Raw genomic sequence first — 18,986 nt, forward strand, 5'->3', positions numbered from 1 at the left:
CTGAAATGTTATCGATGGTTCCATCCGCTGTCTGTCACCGAATCTTGTGTAATCTGATTGCATGTATACGCGATGCGAATAGTGTAGGTCTTTGTGGAAGACACGCGGGTCCCAGCGATTACACTGGAACGTTCGACGACTGATGTATAAAATCCAACACGCTTGACCCACTGATCAGATTTTCGACGATCGACGACTGTGTTCGCCGCTTTCGTTGAGCTCTGCGTGTAGCCTACTTTTTGTTGGCACAGGTTCGCCCAATAAAGAGTTAGTTTCGCCATTCAGTTTTGTTGCTGTGTCCTCGACCGTCACTATACCACGTGACATCTGGTGGAGGTGCTAGTTCGTTCATGTACCGGACGCCCCCTACAAGCCGCGATCCAAGCCCAGACCGCAATCATAACACCAACATCGTCCCGAAATATCGAGCAAGCCGCCAACTGCAACAGCTGCCCCCGGAGCACGGGGGCAGCTGATGACCAAGAGCGTGGCCAAGACAACACCAATGGCTGCCCCAGCATCCCCCATTCTGCTGCAACATCCTCGGGACCCACCTTCTTTCCGTGGCTCATCGACTGAAGACCCGGAATCCTGGCTATAGCGAGCTACGAGCGAAGCGCGTCTTTCAACAACTGAGACTCCGAAGACAAGCTGCGGCATGTATACTTCGCCTTAGAAGACGCCGCCAGAATGTGGTTCGAGAAACGAGAGTCGACCCTGACAACGTAGAACCTATTCTGTAGCGGCTTGCGGACTTTTACGACCATGGTGCGCAAGGAAAGGGCCGAAGCTATGCTAGAAGCCCGAGTATAATTACCCAACGAGACCATAGCGATCTCCACTGAGATGACGCGCGTGTTCCCCCACGCCCACCTGAATATGCCTGAGGTGAAGAAAATTCGGTTCCTCATGGGTTGGGTAAAACAGGAGCTCTTCAACAGTTTAATACACAACCTGCCCAGGACGGTTGCTGAATTTGTTTCCGAAGCAACAGCCATTGAGAAGACGCTCGATATGCGGACAAGGCAGTATAATCGCCGAAACTACACCGATGTTCAATCACTCGGCCGTGAAAACATGCGAGAAACCACCAAAGCGGTCGTTCGCGAGGAACTGCAGAAGCTATTCCCTAGGTCGCAGCGTCAAGTGGCCTCAATAGCCGACATCATCAAAGAGGAGGTTCAGCGATAATAGGGGTTACTGAAGTGCAAACGTCATCGCCACAGCCCCAGTCGGAAACGATGACTTATGTCGCCATCGCTCGCCGTCAAGGTCGCGCCAGGACCCTGTAACGCCGCAATTCCGTCGTCCACCGCGGCCAGCACACCCACCCGTCGCCAAGCGCAGCTACCCGAGGAACACAGACATTTGAGGAACCCCTGACCACCGCCCGGCTACTCTGCTATCACTGCGGAGAATCCGGCCATGTGTACCACCGATGCCCATACCGCGACTTGGGACTCCGAGGGTTCGCCGTCAACGCGCCGCGTCCACACCATGGGGAGCGAACTAGGGTGGCTTGGGGAGCGCCCACGTGACATTGCCGACTACCTCGCCGCCACTCAGTGGAGTTATCGACGACCGTCCCGTTCGCCATCACCAGGCCGCGCTACCTGCCGCCGCAGCGCCGTCCAAACACTGGCCCAGCCCGGGACCGCTCTGCAAGCACATATCCGGAAAACTAAAAGCAGCAACCGATGAAGGGCGGTTGCAGTTCGTTGAACTGACGGAGATCCTCCTACGCCGCCGAAGACGCCGATGAGACTAGCTCGACGACATAACAACACGCTGCCGTCCCGACGAAGTCTGGAAGCAAAGAATACACCGACGAAAGAGGACCTGATAATGCTACGTATCTGCCACAGGTCAACGCGACGCAGCCGTGGTGCGATGCCAAAACCTAACTATAATGCAAGACAAAGAACCACCGACCTGGTAGTGCTTCTCGACGGCCATGCAACCACCGCCTTAGTGGACACAGGAGCTGCCCAGTTGAAGAAAGACTGCATGGGAAGGCCCTCAAATTTGTACTTCTGGAGGGCACCTCATTACGCCAACTGGAATCTGCACGGCAAGAATTACCATTCATGACCGGACTTATACCCTGCCACCTTCGTTATCCTCCAAGAGTGTTCACGAGACATCATTTTTGCCATGGGCTTCCTAAACCAACACGGCGCAATCATCGACCTGAAGACGAAATCAATAATGCTGTCGGAAGATCAAGCGATATTGCCGGGAGAGCTCTCGTAGTCACCACACCTTGAGTGTGCTCGAAGGTCAAGTGGGCATCCCGCCGCGCTCCGGCATCATTATTTCCGTCGGCACCGAAAGACTCGCTGACGTTGAAGGCGTCATCGAGGGCTACCAACGTCCAGTGCTCAACTGTGAAATGTGCGTCGCAAGAGGGATCGCTAGACTCCACGGTCGAACTAAGAGGATGAAACCACCTTGGTCATTCGTGAGCCTCGATTTTTCGCTGACAATTCCTCACGTTCGTGCTAAGCGGAGTTCACCTTTGGCGGCAACGCATTCGCTGGGACTGGACCATCTTGAGACTGAATATGCACGTCGTCAGTGGCGTAGCTAGGTCGTCTGGCACCCGGGGCCGATAGCTCTTCTGTCACCCCCCCCCCCCCCCGAGTGTAGTCGAGGAAGGCGAGGATATAGACAATTTGCGGGTGTCGTCAGACACATATGACACCCCCCCCCCCTACTGGCCCCATGCACCCGGGGCCCATGGCCCCCCGGCCCCCTCTGTTGCTACGCCACTGCACGTCGTCTTCAAATTTTTACTGATGGCTTTGTGGACAAGGTCAGAGTATCTAGTGCAGCTGCTTTTCACATTCCCTCTTTGAAGTACGATTGGCCTATTCGCTTCACTGCAGTCGTGTCCTCCACAATGGCCGAAAGCATTGCCATTGAGGCAGCTCTAAAGAAGCTACGGTTTTGTACGCCTCAACCTGTTGTCATTCTTACAGATTCAAAATCTACCCTTCAAAGGTTAGAGCACGGGTTCCCTACTGATGCCTTATGTCTTAGCTCCCTACACTCGGTGCACAATCTCCATATCAAAGGCTTCTCCATACGTTTCCAAAGGGTGCCCTCGCATATAGGTATCATAGGCAACGAGATGGCAGACAGCCTCGTCCATAGAGCACTGTCTGGGAATCCATTGAGGAAAGTGCCTCATGAGGACAAGAGACTCTTCAGGGAAGCAGTGTTGTGCCACTTCAGTTCATTGTGGAGCTTACCTCACAGGCCATGTGTGATCAACGGTCTCAAAAGAAACCAAGCCACTTTACTGCTCCGCATTCGCACGGGCTCTGCTTGTACCCCTGCGTGGATGTATAAGACTGGCCTGGCGTTGTCTCCATTATGCTCAACGTGTGGTGTGTGCAGTGATATAGAACATTACCTAATGTGCTGTACTCTGTATAACGCGGAAAGGAGTGTGTTATTCGGGTCCCTCAAGAAGACAGGAGTTCCTCACAGTTCTCTTCAGGACATTGCTTTCCTGCGCGGGAACCAGTTGTGTAGGAAGGAGGTTTTTCACCTTCCTTTGAATTACCTGCAGGACACGGATTTGGCCTCCGCATGGTAACCTTAGGAGTGACCATTTGTAATTGCGAGGTTTTGTATGATTTATGTGATTTATTTATTTGAAGTGTTGCTACGGTGGAGAAATTGCCGGCAGCAACTGCAAGGCTAATCCCACCAGTAGCCTACAACCACTCAACTCAACTCAACTCCAAGGCGGGAAAGCGGAAGTGATGCTAGCTTCAGCCAGGAGTTCAAGCACATCGACAATGGCATGACAATCACGTACATCGCGGAAATCGTGGAGACTAGCAATGCGTTTGTCCTCTCGGATTCTGCCGCATCTACCTCAACGACCGTAGTTCCCGAACCAGACTTTGACATAAGTCTGGTTCGGGACTTCAAAGTCAAAGTCAAAGTCTCCCCATTAGTAAGCAGCAACAGCTCGGAACTCTTCTCAGATGATACAAAGACTGCTTTTCGACGTCATCGAGTATTCGACAAACACCAGTTGCAAAGCATCACATAATAACCGAAGAGTGCAGTCAAACATTCCGCCACAGCCCTTCCCCAGTTTCGACACGAGAACGTGAAAGCTATTAGGCAACAAGTCAACGAAATGCTGCGCAACGACATGATCCAGCCGTTGAAAAGCCCGTGGGCATCTCCTGTAGTCTTGGTAAAGAAAAAGGATGGAACCTTACGTTTCTGTGTCGATTATCGTCGACTGAACATGATCACGAAGAAGGACATATACCCCTTCCCACAGATATACGACGCATTGGATCAGCTTTGCAACACTAAATACTTCTCCTCGATGGACCTCAAGTCTGGCTACTGGCAAAAAGAAGTCAACGAACGAGATCGCAAAAAGATCGCCTTCATCACGCCAGACGGCCTCTATGAGTTCAAGGTTACGCCATTTTGACTGTGATCGGCGCCTGCAACATTCCAGCGCATGATGGACACAGTTTCAGCAGTACTGAAGTGCCAGATCTGTCTTGTGTCTTGTGTGTGTAAGATGATGTCATCATCTTCACCGGAAATTTTGACAATCACCTTAGAGAATTTGTGACAGTACTAGAGGCCATCAAGTCATCAGGGCTCACTCTTAAGCCGGAAAAGTGCCACTTCGCTTACGATGAGGTTCTGTTTCTAGGCCCCGTCATCAGCAAATCTGGAGTCCGCCCTGACCCGTAGAAGACAGTTGCAATCGCAAAGTTCCCGCAGCCCATCGACAAGAAGGTAGTGCGTAGATTCCTTGGCACATGTGCCTACTACAGGCACTTTGTGGTCATGGGCTTTTCACGCATCGCTGACCTGCTGACACATCTAACCAAAAGTGATGTCGAGTTCAAGTGGGAAATGCTGCAGGCCGACGCCGCCAGTACTTGCGCACTTTGACGAGGACGCCGATACCGAAATCCACGCTGACACCAGTAGCCTAGGCCTCGGTGCTGTTCAAGTCCAGAGGAAAGGCGGACTTGAATAGGTGATAGTTTACGCTAGCCCATCACTGTCAAAAGCGGAAGGCAATTATTCTATGACTGAAAAGGAATGCCTCGCCATCATTTGGGCTGCAGAAAAATTCCGCCCTTACCTATATGGCAGGCCATTCAAAGTCATCAGCGACCATCACGCGCTGTGTTGGCTGGCTAACTTAAAGGACCCATCAGGACGGCAAGCACGGTGGAGCCTCAGGCTGCAAGAATATGACATCACTGTAATCTACAAGCCCGCACGAAAACACTCTGATGCTGATTGCCTATCACGCGCCCCCCATTGACCCGCCATCACAAGACGACGAGGACGACAATGCCTTCCTTGGAATAATAAGTGCGGAAGACTTCGTTGAACAGCAATGAGCAGACCCAGAGCTAGAAGGCCTCGTCGAGTATTTAAAAGGGAATACCAACATTGTCCCTAGGTCATTTAAGCTTGAATTGTGTTCGTTCACGCTTCAAAACAATCTGCTCGGGAAGAAGAACTTCTCACCAGACCGCGCCAACTACCTTCTTGTTCCATCAGCGCTGCATGCAGAAGTACTGCATGCCCTACATGACGATCCGACCACTGGGCACCTCGGATTCTACCGGACGCTATCAAGGATACAGGAAAGGTATTATTGGCCGCGCCTGACCGCCGATGTCGCCCGTTACGTCAAGACATGCCGAGACTGTCAGCGACGCAAGACACCACCGACAAGGCCAACGGGATTACTACAGCCGATCAAGCCTCCTTACCGACCTTTTCAGCAGATCGCGATGGACTTGTTGGGACTTTTTTCCGACATCAACTTCCGGAAATAAGTGGTTCGTCGTGGCGATGGACTACCTCACCCGCTTCGCTGAAACTAAAGCACTGCCGAAAGGTAGCACAGCCGAATTGGTGAAATTCTTCGTCGAGAAGGTCCTGCTGCGGCATGGTGCCCCAGAAGTCCTGATCACCGACAGAGGAACGGCCTTTACAGCAGAGCTCACCCAAGCCATTCTGCAATACAGCCAGACAAGCCATGGGAGGACAACTGCCTACCACTCACAGACAAATGGTCTTATGGAGCGCCTGAATAAGACCCTCTCCGACATGCTAGTAAGGTATTTTGACATCGAACACAAGACCTCGGTTGCCATGCTGCATGGATGCTGCACCGCCGTTTTGTAACCTTCGCTTACAAAACGGCGGTGCAAGAAACAACACAGATCACGCCGTTCAAGCTGGTTTACGGCAGGAACCCGACGACGACCCTCGATGCCATGCTACCGCACGTCACCAACGAAGAAAATATTGACGTCGGCACCTATATCCAGCGCGCCGAAGCCCGACAGCTCGCCCGCCTATGAATCAAGAACCAGCAGCGTACCGACAGCCGACACTACAACCTCTGACGACGCTACGTCGAGTACCAGCCCGGCGACCGTGTTTGGGTTTGGATCCTGATACGCCGACGAGGACTCAGTGAGAAACTATTGTGACGCTATTTCAGACCCTACAATATCATCCAACGTATTGGCGAACTGGACTATGAGGTCATGCCAGATAGCATTTTGCATTCACAGCGGTGCTGCGCAAGATATGAAGTGGTCCACGTGGTGCATCCTAAGCCCTTTTACACACACTGACGAACTTCCTTATTTTATTGCTTCTTTGCTACGGGTTGTTTTGTTTCTTACTTTGGTTTGTTTGCAGCATTGGGTCACTGCTTTTTAAGAGAGGGGTGTTGACACGTGGACTTGTTTATCTTTATCGGATGACCACGTTTCACCACCTAACAAATGTTATTGCACAGCGCAGGACATGCCTGCATATATCGGAAGTTTCTGAAATGTTATTGATGGTTCCATCTGCTGTCCGAAACCGAACCTTGCGTAATCTGATTGTATGTATGTGCGATGCGAATAGTGTAGGTCTTTGTGGAAGACGTGGGTCCCAGCGATTACTCTGGAACATTCGACAACTGATGTGTAAAAGCCAACGCGCTTGACCTGCTGATCAGATTTTCGACAATCGCCAACTGTGTTCGCCGCTTTCGTTCAGCTCCGAGTGAAGCCTGTTCTTGTGGGCACAGGTTCACCCAATAGAGTTAGTTTCGCCATTCAGTTTTGTTGCAGTATCCTCGACCGTCATTACCATGTGACAATATATACTGTTCTACCGCTATCTCAAAGCACAAAAGTAACAGAAATTCAGCATGTGCAGGGACAATAAATCGCATAACCTCTAAAGTTAAACCTCGAATAATAAACCTCTCTTCGTACTGTTGTTTAGCGCTGTTTGCTGCTCGTAATCAACCAACCAGCCAAAATACGTACTCTTCTGCCGATATAAATTAATTGCAACTATTGGTACGGACTTCAAGAAGTTACTAGGTGTCTTGTAACGTGATGTGAGCACGGCTACAGCAGTTTTTCAAGAAATTCACATTCAAATATTGTTTAAAGTGAGACTTCCTGCAGACATTGTGATTATCCATTAAAGGGCCCCTGAAACGGTTCGGACAAATTTTGTAGACGCGTAGCGTACAGCTTAAGTAGAACATTCGCACCACAATTTAAGTGAAGCGTTACATATTAATGGAGCTACAAGCGATTAGAAGTTACCCTCCTCCCCAGCCATGCTTCTCCTCCTCAACTCGTTCGCCAAGCGAGCGGGGCTAAGCTCCGCCTTCACTGGTCCTGCGTCACAATGCGACGTCACATCGTCCACTTCCGGTGGTTTTGGAGCCCGCCCCCGCCCGCGCGAAACCTCTCCGCTAGCCGCTCGACCCCAAGCGAGAGCCATCGAAGCAGCGTGCGTTGCGAGCATTCTGTCGTAGCGCCGAACATGTCTGGTATTCCGTTAACCACAGGCAAGCTGGTCATTTCGGCAAATGACTGGAGGCATAAACTCAAGCTGATGAAGAAACTTTGACGTAGACGTACGTGAGCGGCCTGATCGGTCTGCACGGCGCAGCGCTTAACCAGCCAAACAAAGCGCTAATATTGCTCTAACCAAGTGTAAAACATTTTAAATATTTATAAAAACAACGTGTTGATGATTACACTCCTACGAAAAATAGGCACCAGCAGCAAAGAAGAATACGCTTCGTTGCTGCGACTGTGTATGGTTGAGCTCTATGCCACCAAGTGGCTGCACCGTGCAGACCATTCACATTTGCCCATCTGCTCATCTCGGCTCATCCCGTTACGGCACAGTTAAGCGGCCAGATCCTGTCCCCTTGCGCTTACGTTTGCCCTAATACGGGACTCGCGAAACGCTATTGCGTTAGTAATCTTCCGGTGTAAAGTGACGGCCACAAACGCGCAAATCCTGGCGCCGATCGGATAGCGGCAGTCCGATGCGCAGCAGCCAGTTCGTTCGTACGCTGCCTTGCAGAGGGACACGATGTCACAGCTTCACATATTGTTAGTCGCTACGTTTGCAGTCCACAAGGCAACAAAGTCGAATCATAGTGCTCGCGAAAAGAATGAGACCAACTCTGACCGCGGAGCTCTCGTCAAAATGTAGTACGTTGTAACACAAGCAGACGACACTTGCTGTGTGCCGGAAGTGCTTAAGTGTACTGAAAAATTGTTCTTGTGCATTCTCTTTATGCTACATTCTTTCTATAAAAACAAATTAACTAACATTCCAACTATTACGAAGATCATTTGTTTACCATAAAGTTGGAAAAATTATTGATCACGCGCCCTGGTCAGCCAATCGGATAGCTCGCCCCACTGACGTCATATGGGTGATTTCGATCATATGGGTAGGGGCGGCTAAAAATTCCGCTGAGCAGTGCGCTGCGATCGGCAGCGATGTGCATTTTTAAAACCTTGTAATAAATTACACGCTTTATGCAGAGCACTTAGATGTGTCAATTAATGATCAGAAGGACCTACTCTAACGACTCAGTACGTTTGTAGAAAATCGTCAAAAGCGTTTCAGGATCCCTTTAACTATGTTCTTGCCACTCGGAATGCGCTCATTTTCAGTGCTGTGGTTTTAAAATCTAATTTCAAGATGTAATATTAGTCTCAACATACACCGCGATACATAAAATAGCATCCGATCGGTGTTCTGAATGGATGCGACATGACATGACAAGAACTTTATTTGAGGACTGAGATCTAGGGTAGCCGGAGGCTTCCAAGATCGAGTTGATAGCTTCACCCACGATAAGACCGGGAGACGAAGTCCCACCTTAATGTTGTGGGCCCTCTGGACCGCCTGGAGTTGAATGTGGAGATTGCTGCTCTTTATAGATTCCTCCCATTGTTGTTTCGTGATGGGTGGACAGGCGTTAAGGGCTGTGTTCAAAATAGCATGAACTATGACCACATTTGGGGCACGACTGAGTAATCAGGGTCTATATCGTTAGATCGAAGAGTGGGATACAAACAGGTTTGCAGAAGTCCGAGTGTGCTAGCCTGAGGTTTGTTCAATTAAGGGCGGGAGGGTGGAAATGTCCTCTAGCCCAGTCAATAATGGGAAACAATTTTGTGGAAAGCACATAATGGATCTTCGTGGATGTTGACCTCGTTGCAAGCCTGGCTACCCGCGACAGCATGGTACGTGAAATCACGTGCTCTCCGGTAGGCCTGCTTGTTAGGATTACGTTCGCGCGGGTTAACTGAGCCATCTCGATTGGGTGGGAACCACGAGATGTGGTATCCTTTTTCACTGCTCTCCTGAGTTCTTTGAAGTGCTTTGTTCACAATAGCATTCGCATGTTGAGACACGAGGGTGGAAGAGAATGATCTAAGTGCCTTGCGCGAGTTCGAGAAGACGATAGGGAGAGCTTTTGAGTTGTGAAAAGCCAAAATGATCGCCGCTTCCTGTGCCACATGGGCAAACTTCGTATAGACAGAGGCTGCATTAACCAGGTTGCCCCTAGGTCTCGAACCGAGACAGTGAACTTATCCCCACTGTCATACCTGGCAGCATCGACATGGAGAGCATTTAGTTTCTGCTGATTGATATTTTTAAGGATGGACTTGGCTCTAACGAATCTTCTACTCTCGTTATGCACTGGGTGGATGTGTCGAGGGACGGGGTCAACCATGATGCGAGTTCTGGTTTCCCCGGTCAAGCCAGCTTTGGTCGCCTTTTCATGTCTGGATTGGATACCCGCTTCTCCTAAAATCTTGATTTCAGGCTTAGTGGATGATAGCTTCATTATTTGAGTCGCTGTGTGAGCTTCTATTAGCTCATCGATGGCGTTGTGAAGTCCTAGCTGCAGCAGCTTCTCGGTGCTCGTGGACTGCGAAAGGCCAAGCATGCGCTTGAGGCCAGTTCTGATTAGGGAGTCGAGTTTCACCTTTTCTGCATTACCCCAATTAAGGGACAGTGCGATGTAGGTAACATGACTTAGTGAAGAATGTCTGATAAGTTCTGAGCAGACTGTCCTCTTTGAGACTGGCTCTTCGATTTGAGATGCGGGCTACAAGTCTTAGGACATTACTAGCCTGTCCAGTGAGCCTGCTGAGGGCCGTCGAGTTACAGCCCCTAATTGATTGTAGGGTTTTTGGAAATGCTAAATGTTATGTGGAACTTCGATGGAATGCCTCACGAAGCAGGAAAGCAGGAATGAAACTAATAATGTGCCATTTTTAGCATGAGCACTGTAATTTAAAAAATTGAAAATATCCAAAAAAGTTGACAGCCACTTTAGCATACGCTAAAGAGGATGAAGATGAAAGCCTGCCTGCTCATGAGACATTTATTAAATTACTTGACTGTTGTCAGGACAGCGTTGCCCTGTCCGTTTCTTCTTACTTGTGCTTGCGTCCATACTTACTGGAACCCCTTATACGTTCATCATGCACCAACTGGCCCAGCAAACCACACTACTAAATTACTTGACATTTTCATTTGAATGCATTGTAACTTCCTAATGTTTTCTTCCACCAAAGGTCGTGGGCTCAAGTGCCTTAACTTTGCCCTAATTAAGACCAAATGTCATGGGTTTGATGCCTACAAGTTGTGGGTTCGAATGTGTTAATTAACTATATCTTAATTAATTTCACCTTAACACTAGCAGCCGTGGGTTGGACTCCCATCAGAGGTTGTTGGTTCAAGTGCCTTAACTATAGCTTAACCAATTTTGCCATACCACCAAAGATCATGGGTCCGACTCCCACCAAAGATCCTGGATTCGAGTGCCTTAATATACTCTATCTTAATTAACAGTGCCTTAATTAACACCAAAAGTTGTAGGTTCGAATCCCACCAATGATTGTGGACATGGGTGCCACTTCTTGGTGGCACACAATTTTGGTGTCATAACACTAGACATCAGATTTTTCGTCCATCTAAGGCTTACACTTTAATATGCGACTTCCTTCTAGTTTCCAACTTCTTGAATTTAGACCACGCGCAAAAAAATTACGGCAGAAACTTCACTGGAGTTGTCTAAGTATGCATAAGCATTGTGCCATTTGCTCATCTCCACGCAGCTCAGTGCCATTATAAATATCAAGCTTGATCCGACCAGCATGAATTCGTAGCGGTCGTTATTAACCTTAGCGGGCTAGAGCCCGACCCTTGCCAACCCTTATTGCTTGTTCTCAACCTTGTCAAATTCAAGCTGACCCTTATTAACCCTTATCGGTTCTTATGAACCTTATCAGACTTGATCCGACCTTTACCAACCGCATCAGAATTGTTCCGAGCATTATAAGCCCTTATCGCTCTTCGGCACCTTATTCATCCACGTCTAACCACTATCAACCGCGATCAGACCCACATTACCCCTCATCACTCCTTACCATCGTTATCAATTTGCTCAATTCTTATCAGTGTTGCGTAATGCAAAGCGCATGAGCCCTCAGAGATCGGTGGCATTTCAGTCAGCAGAGAAACACGCCAATGAAAGGCGTATCTCGCGACCACTAAAATGCACCGAGGATGTGGCATGTTTGGCATTTCCGCAATTCAACTAGGCCAAACTGAAGTTCTGACGCAAAATCTGAATTTTCCTAAAATCTACAATGCTCCAAGTCGGGTCTGTGTAGGGCCTCAGACATGGCTTTTATTGCCCAATGACCAAATTTTTCAAGAAAGCCTTTGTAGAAACTGTTCTTTCTTTACATTTTTGTACCGCCTGTGCAACACATTCGTATGGTTCAAATATATTGACCTTCTGCAAGCGTGGGTGCTTAGCCCACTGGGTAAAACACTCGGCTTCTGAGTGTGGGGTGGTAGGTTTAAAACTCACCAAATTTCTTTTCTAATTTGTTGTGTTTTACACTTTACACAAATAGAAGTGTTTCCTTGTTGGGTAGGCACTGAAATTCTTACACATTTAAATATATTATCTAGATTTGCTGATGTGAATATTACCCACAGTGATGTCTGTGCTACACAGGAAAGCCTTGGCATCGCAAATGTGAAAACAGATATGCACCTAATGTGCAGGTGCATTTGTGCAGGAAGCTTGCTACAACTTTTTACAGCAAGCATACAATTCATTTTTTACTGCACTCTTTAGACTCTCGAAGCAAACATTGTCACGTTGAGGAGCATCTACAAGCAAGTCTCCTTATACTTTACAAGTTTGAACAGCTTTTCTATGCAAGCAAGCTGGTTTAGTCATGCACCTTGAACTGATGCTGGAGCATTCACATGCTTCGCGCAGTACTAGTACAGCACATAGTGTGCCGTCAACATTTCATACCATGCATGGTGTTGCTCGTTAAAGAATTGCAACGGCAATGTTTGTCAACATGTTGAAAACTCTTGCTCAAAGTGATCTATTTATTTGCACCCGGCATGGAAAGAGTTGAAGTATTAAAGATCGTTTTTAGTTATTTTTATATTACGTGGGCTGTGAATGTCTATCCGAACAGACCCACCAGAGTGTCCGCACAATTCAGCGTGCTTTACAACTTTGGAGCTGCGTGCATTGGGGACACACAGCCGACAAAAGTAGTGCAGCAGAGCATGGTGGCTAGAAACGACTTTTTGTCATCACTGCTTAGGTGTCATTCTCATGATTCCGAGCATTCTTTTTTTTTTTTCACTAGACCACGATTGCCACTCAAAGCTTTGTGTTAGAGCTTGTTTTCCTCCTCTACACTTATAATATTAGGCTAGTCCTTGTGTAGGCTATCTCCACTGTTTACTTGCAAGGCACTCAAAGGTGCAGGTGAACACTGGCTGTACTGAGAGTTAACACATCGTCTCCTAGTACTGCCATGGCCTCCAAGATTCATAGCACCTGAATGTTGCCCGATCGCTACAACGTCCTCTTTCCATGATCTCCTCACAGCACACTGCATCTCATCTCCTAAGGTATGCAGTGGTATTACGAATTCGACAGCTCCAGTGCCACTGGCATTGTTCACCAGGGCACGGTATAGTTACTGTATACAGAAAGCCTTGGGCAAGAGAAGCTGCATAGAACAACCACCCCACAGGTATAGGCAACACAAAAAGCGAGAAAAATACATGTTTCAGTTGGCCTGCTTTTATTATGCTTCAAATCACGCCCAAAATCCCCCACTCTTCCTGTGTGCAACTAGTGATTAGACAACACACAGATCTCAATGCTATGACTGCCACACAAAACCATGATGGCAAAATGCTGTAATGTGGTGAAGGCAAAAGGTGGATGAAGTTCACATCACCGGTAGTACCAATCACAGGTGGCTGAAAATTGCAGCAGAGGGCAACAACAAAACCCCAGGATAGCACAGGATCAATAGCACCATCACTGTGTGGACAACTCTCTCTTATAGCCAAGGTCCTTCACTGCGAAAAGTTGAGCTCGGTGGTGATGCGTGACTAGACGCAAAAGCAGCGTACATGATGCACAGGAGTAAAAAATACCTGGCGCAATGTCTCTCCACTCCTGTTGCAACTGTATCCCTGCACAGTACACTTCTCTTGCAGAACCCATGTTGGTGGATGCCGCTTGCATGGCCATCCACAATTTTTAGTGCAGCTTTAGTCCGTGTGCTGCTGCTGCATGTGTTTTCGTAAATTATGCTTTCGCCGAAAACCAAGTGAGCAGACCTTGCACTTGAAAGGATAATCGTCTGTGTGCATGCGCTTGTGTTTAGCCAGGTTTGAACGGCTTTTAGATTTGTATGGACACATGTTGCAGGCAAAAGGCTTGGCATTTGAGTGACCTCTTGTGTGCTGCACCAGACACCTCCTGTAAACAGTCGAATATGGACAAAGGTGGCACTGATAGAGCTTCTCCCCTGTATGCTTGCACATATGGGCTTTATAACAGTCCAAGTTCTTATACGCCGCTGGGCAGACCTCGCACTTGAAAGGTTTTTCGTTGCTGTGTGACACCAGGTGCGATCTTAACTTGCTATGTCTAGGTGATGTGTATGGGCAGAGATGACACCGGAACAGCTGCACATTTTCCACGGCCTTGTCTGTACCATGGAAAGTTTGCTCCTCGATGGTGCGACCAGCTGTCGCTGATGGAACTGCAATTTGCAAAGGAAAACAATACGCTCTGAATTTACTACGAAAGTCACCTTTAGAAACAAAATGATCTGTCGTGGTTCTTGTCTAGTTCTATCACAACCACCATCCTGATTATATTTAGCCTATTTATATGGCAGTGGCTGACCAACAATGGCTTCTCGCAAGGTATGTGCTGCGAGATAACAAAGGAGGAGTCATGGCAATTTTTGTTTTTCATTACAGCATTGTTGCTAAAAAATTCCAACATCATCTTGTGTTCCATCATCAACAAAACTGATACGCAGCCATAGGCCATCACTAATTTGTCTCACGACTTAGCATATACAAACTCGAGTTTGGTAAAAACCAGAGGACATCCTGACTGAGGAAATGTTTCTGCATGACAGCAAACTAGCATTCATGAATAGTCGACACCGCTGCCCATATTTCGACTTCGAGAATTCCAGGTTCAGTGCAGTGATCTTACAATTATTAAAGATCACTGCACTGAAACGGGAATTCTTGGAATCGGAGTGTGCATTTTCAATGACTATGGACACGGCTTGACGGCAGCTGCAGTCTCGAAAAGTAACAAATATACACAAACTGTGATTACCGAGTACCCATGCAATTCAAATCTCGAGTTAGAGAGAATATAGGGGATGAAAAACAGAGAAGTTAACCACAATAGCTGCCCAGTTGTGCCCGCTGTTCTGGGGAGAAGGCAAAATAGTGGTAAACATAAGTGGAAAAAACAAAGGATCTGTGCCAAGGCCAAATCTGTCCAGAACGAAAAATATATCTGAATGTGTCTCCCAAATTTTTTGATCATACAAGTAATATGACGTCGGTCTTTTCGCAGTCTTGCATATAATCAAAAGTACATGCAACATTAGACTCTTCTCTCATTGCAAATGAAAAGTCTGCACCTCCATAACGCTGCATAACTTGCTTCAAGTATGGCGTGTATTTAAAGAGCTACTGTAGTGCAGTGGTTGAAGTGTTCAGCTCGTGAACCAGGGGAAACATGTTCAAGTCTTTCTAGGGGGACACTCTTTTAATGCGTAACTTCAGGTTAAGTATGTAGCGACCGTCTGTCACTTCACTGTGCCATGCCATGAGAGTCCTTACCCATTGCTCAGGAAATCCAGTTTGCACTGCCATGAGTCGTCGTGGGGGTCATTGCCCCCTGCTAGTTCTTGGAACCGAAGCAGCTGCCCGATTCGCACGCCACCACAGCCACTCGGCAAACCTGCTTTTACTTCTGAATAAAGCCAGTCAACCCACCGTTCTCAAGCTGTCAAAACGTGTAGTCCTTGCCTCCACCAAACCGAGCTCACAAAAAGCGATGACCCAGGAAATTTATGTTCTTTTTAACATTAGCAATGGACGACGCTGCTCCTACACCTGCTCACAGAGACAATGCTGCGATTACATCTCCTGTCATCACCGTAGAGCTTCAGCTTCCCAGCTTCTGGCCCAAAAATCCTCGAGTTTGGTTTATGCAAGTAGAGGCCCATTTTCAACTCTGGCGCATCACTTCGAAGACAGAAAAGTACCTGCACGTCATCGCCATGCTACCCTCTGATATTGCCAATGCCATAGACGACTTGCTACCACGTATGCCTTGGGCCACAGCATACGATGACCTGAAACACACAGTCCTGCAGCATCTCAAGCCACCCCAGCAGAGTAGGCTCCAACAGCTCCTCTCTGAGGAACTTCGCAACCAACGACTGTCGCAACTCCTACACCGGTTGCGTCAATTATTGGGTGAGCACTCCGTAAACAAGAACCAGCTTCCAATTTTGCACGAACTCTTCTTGCAACGCCTCCCACACTCTGAACGCATGGTATTGGCTGGTTACGACGGACTCCGACGCTTGCACGGATAGGTGTTTGCGGTTGCCGACATCAGCTTCGACATACTGGGAGTGGCCTTCATCAGCCATTTCAACCTAGATGTGAGTGTTCGCGATTGGCGCCTAAAGGATAATGCCATATCCCTTGATGTACTTGGCCTGCAATACAACCTCACCTCAACTGGCATCCGTACATTTGGCCAGTCTAAGCATATGACAACACACTTGCCGAGTACCCGCAGCTCACAAAGCCCCTAAACAATGCGCTGCCCATGAAGCACAAGGTGACGCATCATATCACCACCACTGGCCCACATGTCGCTGCCCCGCCACAGAGGTTGGCTGGACGCAAGTTGGAAGTCGCCCGCCATGAGTTCAAAAATGTGCTTCAGGTAGGCATTATTCTTCCTTCCTCCTGCAATTGGTCTTCTCTTCTCCATCTGGTTCCAAAGCAGGACAGTGGCGACTGGCAGCCTAGTGGTGATTACCGAGCTTTGAATGCCATCACTACTCCGGATCAATATCCCCTTCCCCACATACATGATTTCGGCACCCTTTCCACAGGAACCAAATTACATCAATCACTACTCTATTTGGCCTACTTGAGTTTGTCCGTATGCTTTACGATTTGAAGAATGCAGTACAGACTTTTTGGAGGTTCATGGACGAGGTTACACATGGACTCTCATTCATTTTCATCTACCTTGACGACATTCTCATTGCAAGTTGCACAGATGAAAAGCACAAAAGGTACCATCACCTTCTATTTGAGCAAATGGATAAACACAGCCTAGTCCTACAGCCTCAGAACTGCATTTTCAGAGTTGAAACCCTGGATTTTCTCAGCTATTGCATTTCAACCCAAGGCATCAAGCCACTGGAATCATGGGTGAGAGTAATCGAGGTCTTCCCCTCTCCAACCTCCTTACAAAAGTTGCACGTGTTTCTGGGGCTCACAATTTTTCAAAGGTGCTTCATACTACCCTGTAAGCAAATTCTTCAGCCGCTTACCGACTTGCTGTGTCGCGACCCCCCCCCCCCCCCCCAAAAATACGTCTTTCATTTTTCATTGCTGAGTTACAGAAATGTAAACTTGATAGGTTCGTTTTCTGGAAATTAGGGATTTTTGCCAATTTTTGTAAAAATTGACGACCTAAATCAAAAATTCGAAATGAACAGTCACTAGATATTAAGTGTTTCTTTTAAATGCAACAAACCTTGTTGAAGGAAGTCGCGAAAACACAGTGCAGCACGGACTTTGTACCCATTGCAGATGGCTTTCAAGATCAAGCGGCCTGGCCAGGTGCACGCGGCCACCCAGGTCGCCCAGAGTAGAATGCATCCCCCCCGTCTCACCCTCCCCCCAAAGCCTTGCGCATGACAGAAGGCAGCACACTTCCTCCCCGCCTTCCTCCATTGGGTGCAGAAGATTGAGCTGTGAACGCCGGCTCACCCTTGCTCGTTTTCTTTCATACAGCATTTGGCACGCAGCAACAATTTTATCGCCTTTGTACTTCATACAGAACCTTACGGCAACACCTACGCCGATGGCAGAAATGCCTGGAGCGTCCATATAATTGCTACCTGAATAAAAATGCAAAATAGGGCAAAACTGTGCCTCACCGCTGATCCTCACTTGGCAGCAGCGGCTGTGCCGTCCGGTTCACTAGATCTGCGCATTTTATACACAGGTTTGTGCAATCATTTGTAGCCAATTTTTTATTTCTTTTTTCCCTGCCGCTGCTGCCGAGCTCTTGTACAAGTGTTTGCTGAAGTGCTAATTTGAAATGCCTTCTGAAATGACAAAACTGTAAATATTTTAAACAAGAAATGCAAGATATGCACAGTGCACTAGAGAAAGAACTTCGAAAAGAATATAAAGACCTGAAAAAATCCGTAGATTTCGTTAGTGAGCAGTTTGATGCTATGGCTGAGCGCAGTGCAAAATTAGAGAAGGAAAACTCAGTGCTAAAGAAAGAAAATGCCGCACTATCACAGGAATGCAAAAGACTGAAACAACAACTATCTGACCTTGAAGACCGGATGACAAACCAATAACAGTACTCGAGGAACCGGAACATTGAGATTAAAGGTGTTCCAGTAAGCGACAACGAGAACTTGCCTTCAATCTTGAGCAAACTAGGCGACGTCATAAGTGAACCCATTTCTGATTTCGATGTAGACATATGCCACCGTGTGCCAAGGAAAGACAAAGGACGTCCTAACATTGTCGTGCAGTTCCGCTCTCGTACGAAACGGGAAGCGGTGATTGAAAAGGCCAGGAACAATAGAATTTTAACCTCTGATTTTGGTTACCAGAGTGCTGATGGTTCCAGTTCCGGTATTTATAAATGAGCACCTTTGCCCCGCCTTGAAGAAATTTCTTCGACAAGTTGTTGAGCGAAAGAAGGAAAACGCATGGAAGTACGCGTGGACAAAGGGCGACAAAATTTTCATGTGCAAAACAGACACTTCGAATGTACTGCGCATATCTTGCGCTGCGAACATCAATAAGGTGAAATGAGGATCCAGGAATTGGAGAATTTTTCCAACTGCCATTCACATTGATGGCTAGTAAATCACTGAACCCTGCGGATGTGACTAAAATTTATCGTAAGAAGCCGTGCACATCTTTCTTCTTGTTAAACACTCAGTCAGCGCGCAATAAGTCTGATGAGC

The 18,986-nt window shown here is 47.8% G+C and overlaps 1 protein-coding gene across 5 annotated transcripts in view; it reads right to left on the bottom strand.

Annotated features, from left to right (window-relative positions):
* The window catches only part of LOC135908303 (zinc finger protein 319-like), a 62,478-nt gene that overhangs the window by 8,667 nt on the left and 34,825 nt on the right, over nucleotides 1-18,986 (bottom strand). Inside the window, exon 4 of one of the 5 annotated variants that reach the window (XM_065440057.2) lies at nucleotides 13,468-14,465. The exons of the other annotated variants lie outside the window; for them this stretch is intronic. Within the exon in view, the coding sequence (XP_065296129.1) occupies nucleotides 13,969-14,465 (497 nt within the window). The 3' untranslated portion in view covers nucleotides 13,468-13,968. Of the gene's footprint in view, nucleotides 1-13,467; nucleotides 14,466-18,986 lie in introns of those variants that run through there. 5 annotated transcript variants of the gene reach the window in all.

This window comes from Dermacentor albipictus, chromosome 6 (assembly GCF_038994185.2).
Source record: "Dermacentor albipictus isolate Rhodes 1998 colony chromosome 6, USDA_Dalb.pri_finalv2, whole genome shotgun sequence".
Taxonomy (NCBI): Eukaryota; Metazoa; Arthropoda; class Arachnida; order Ixodida; family Ixodidae; genus Dermacentor; species Dermacentor albipictus.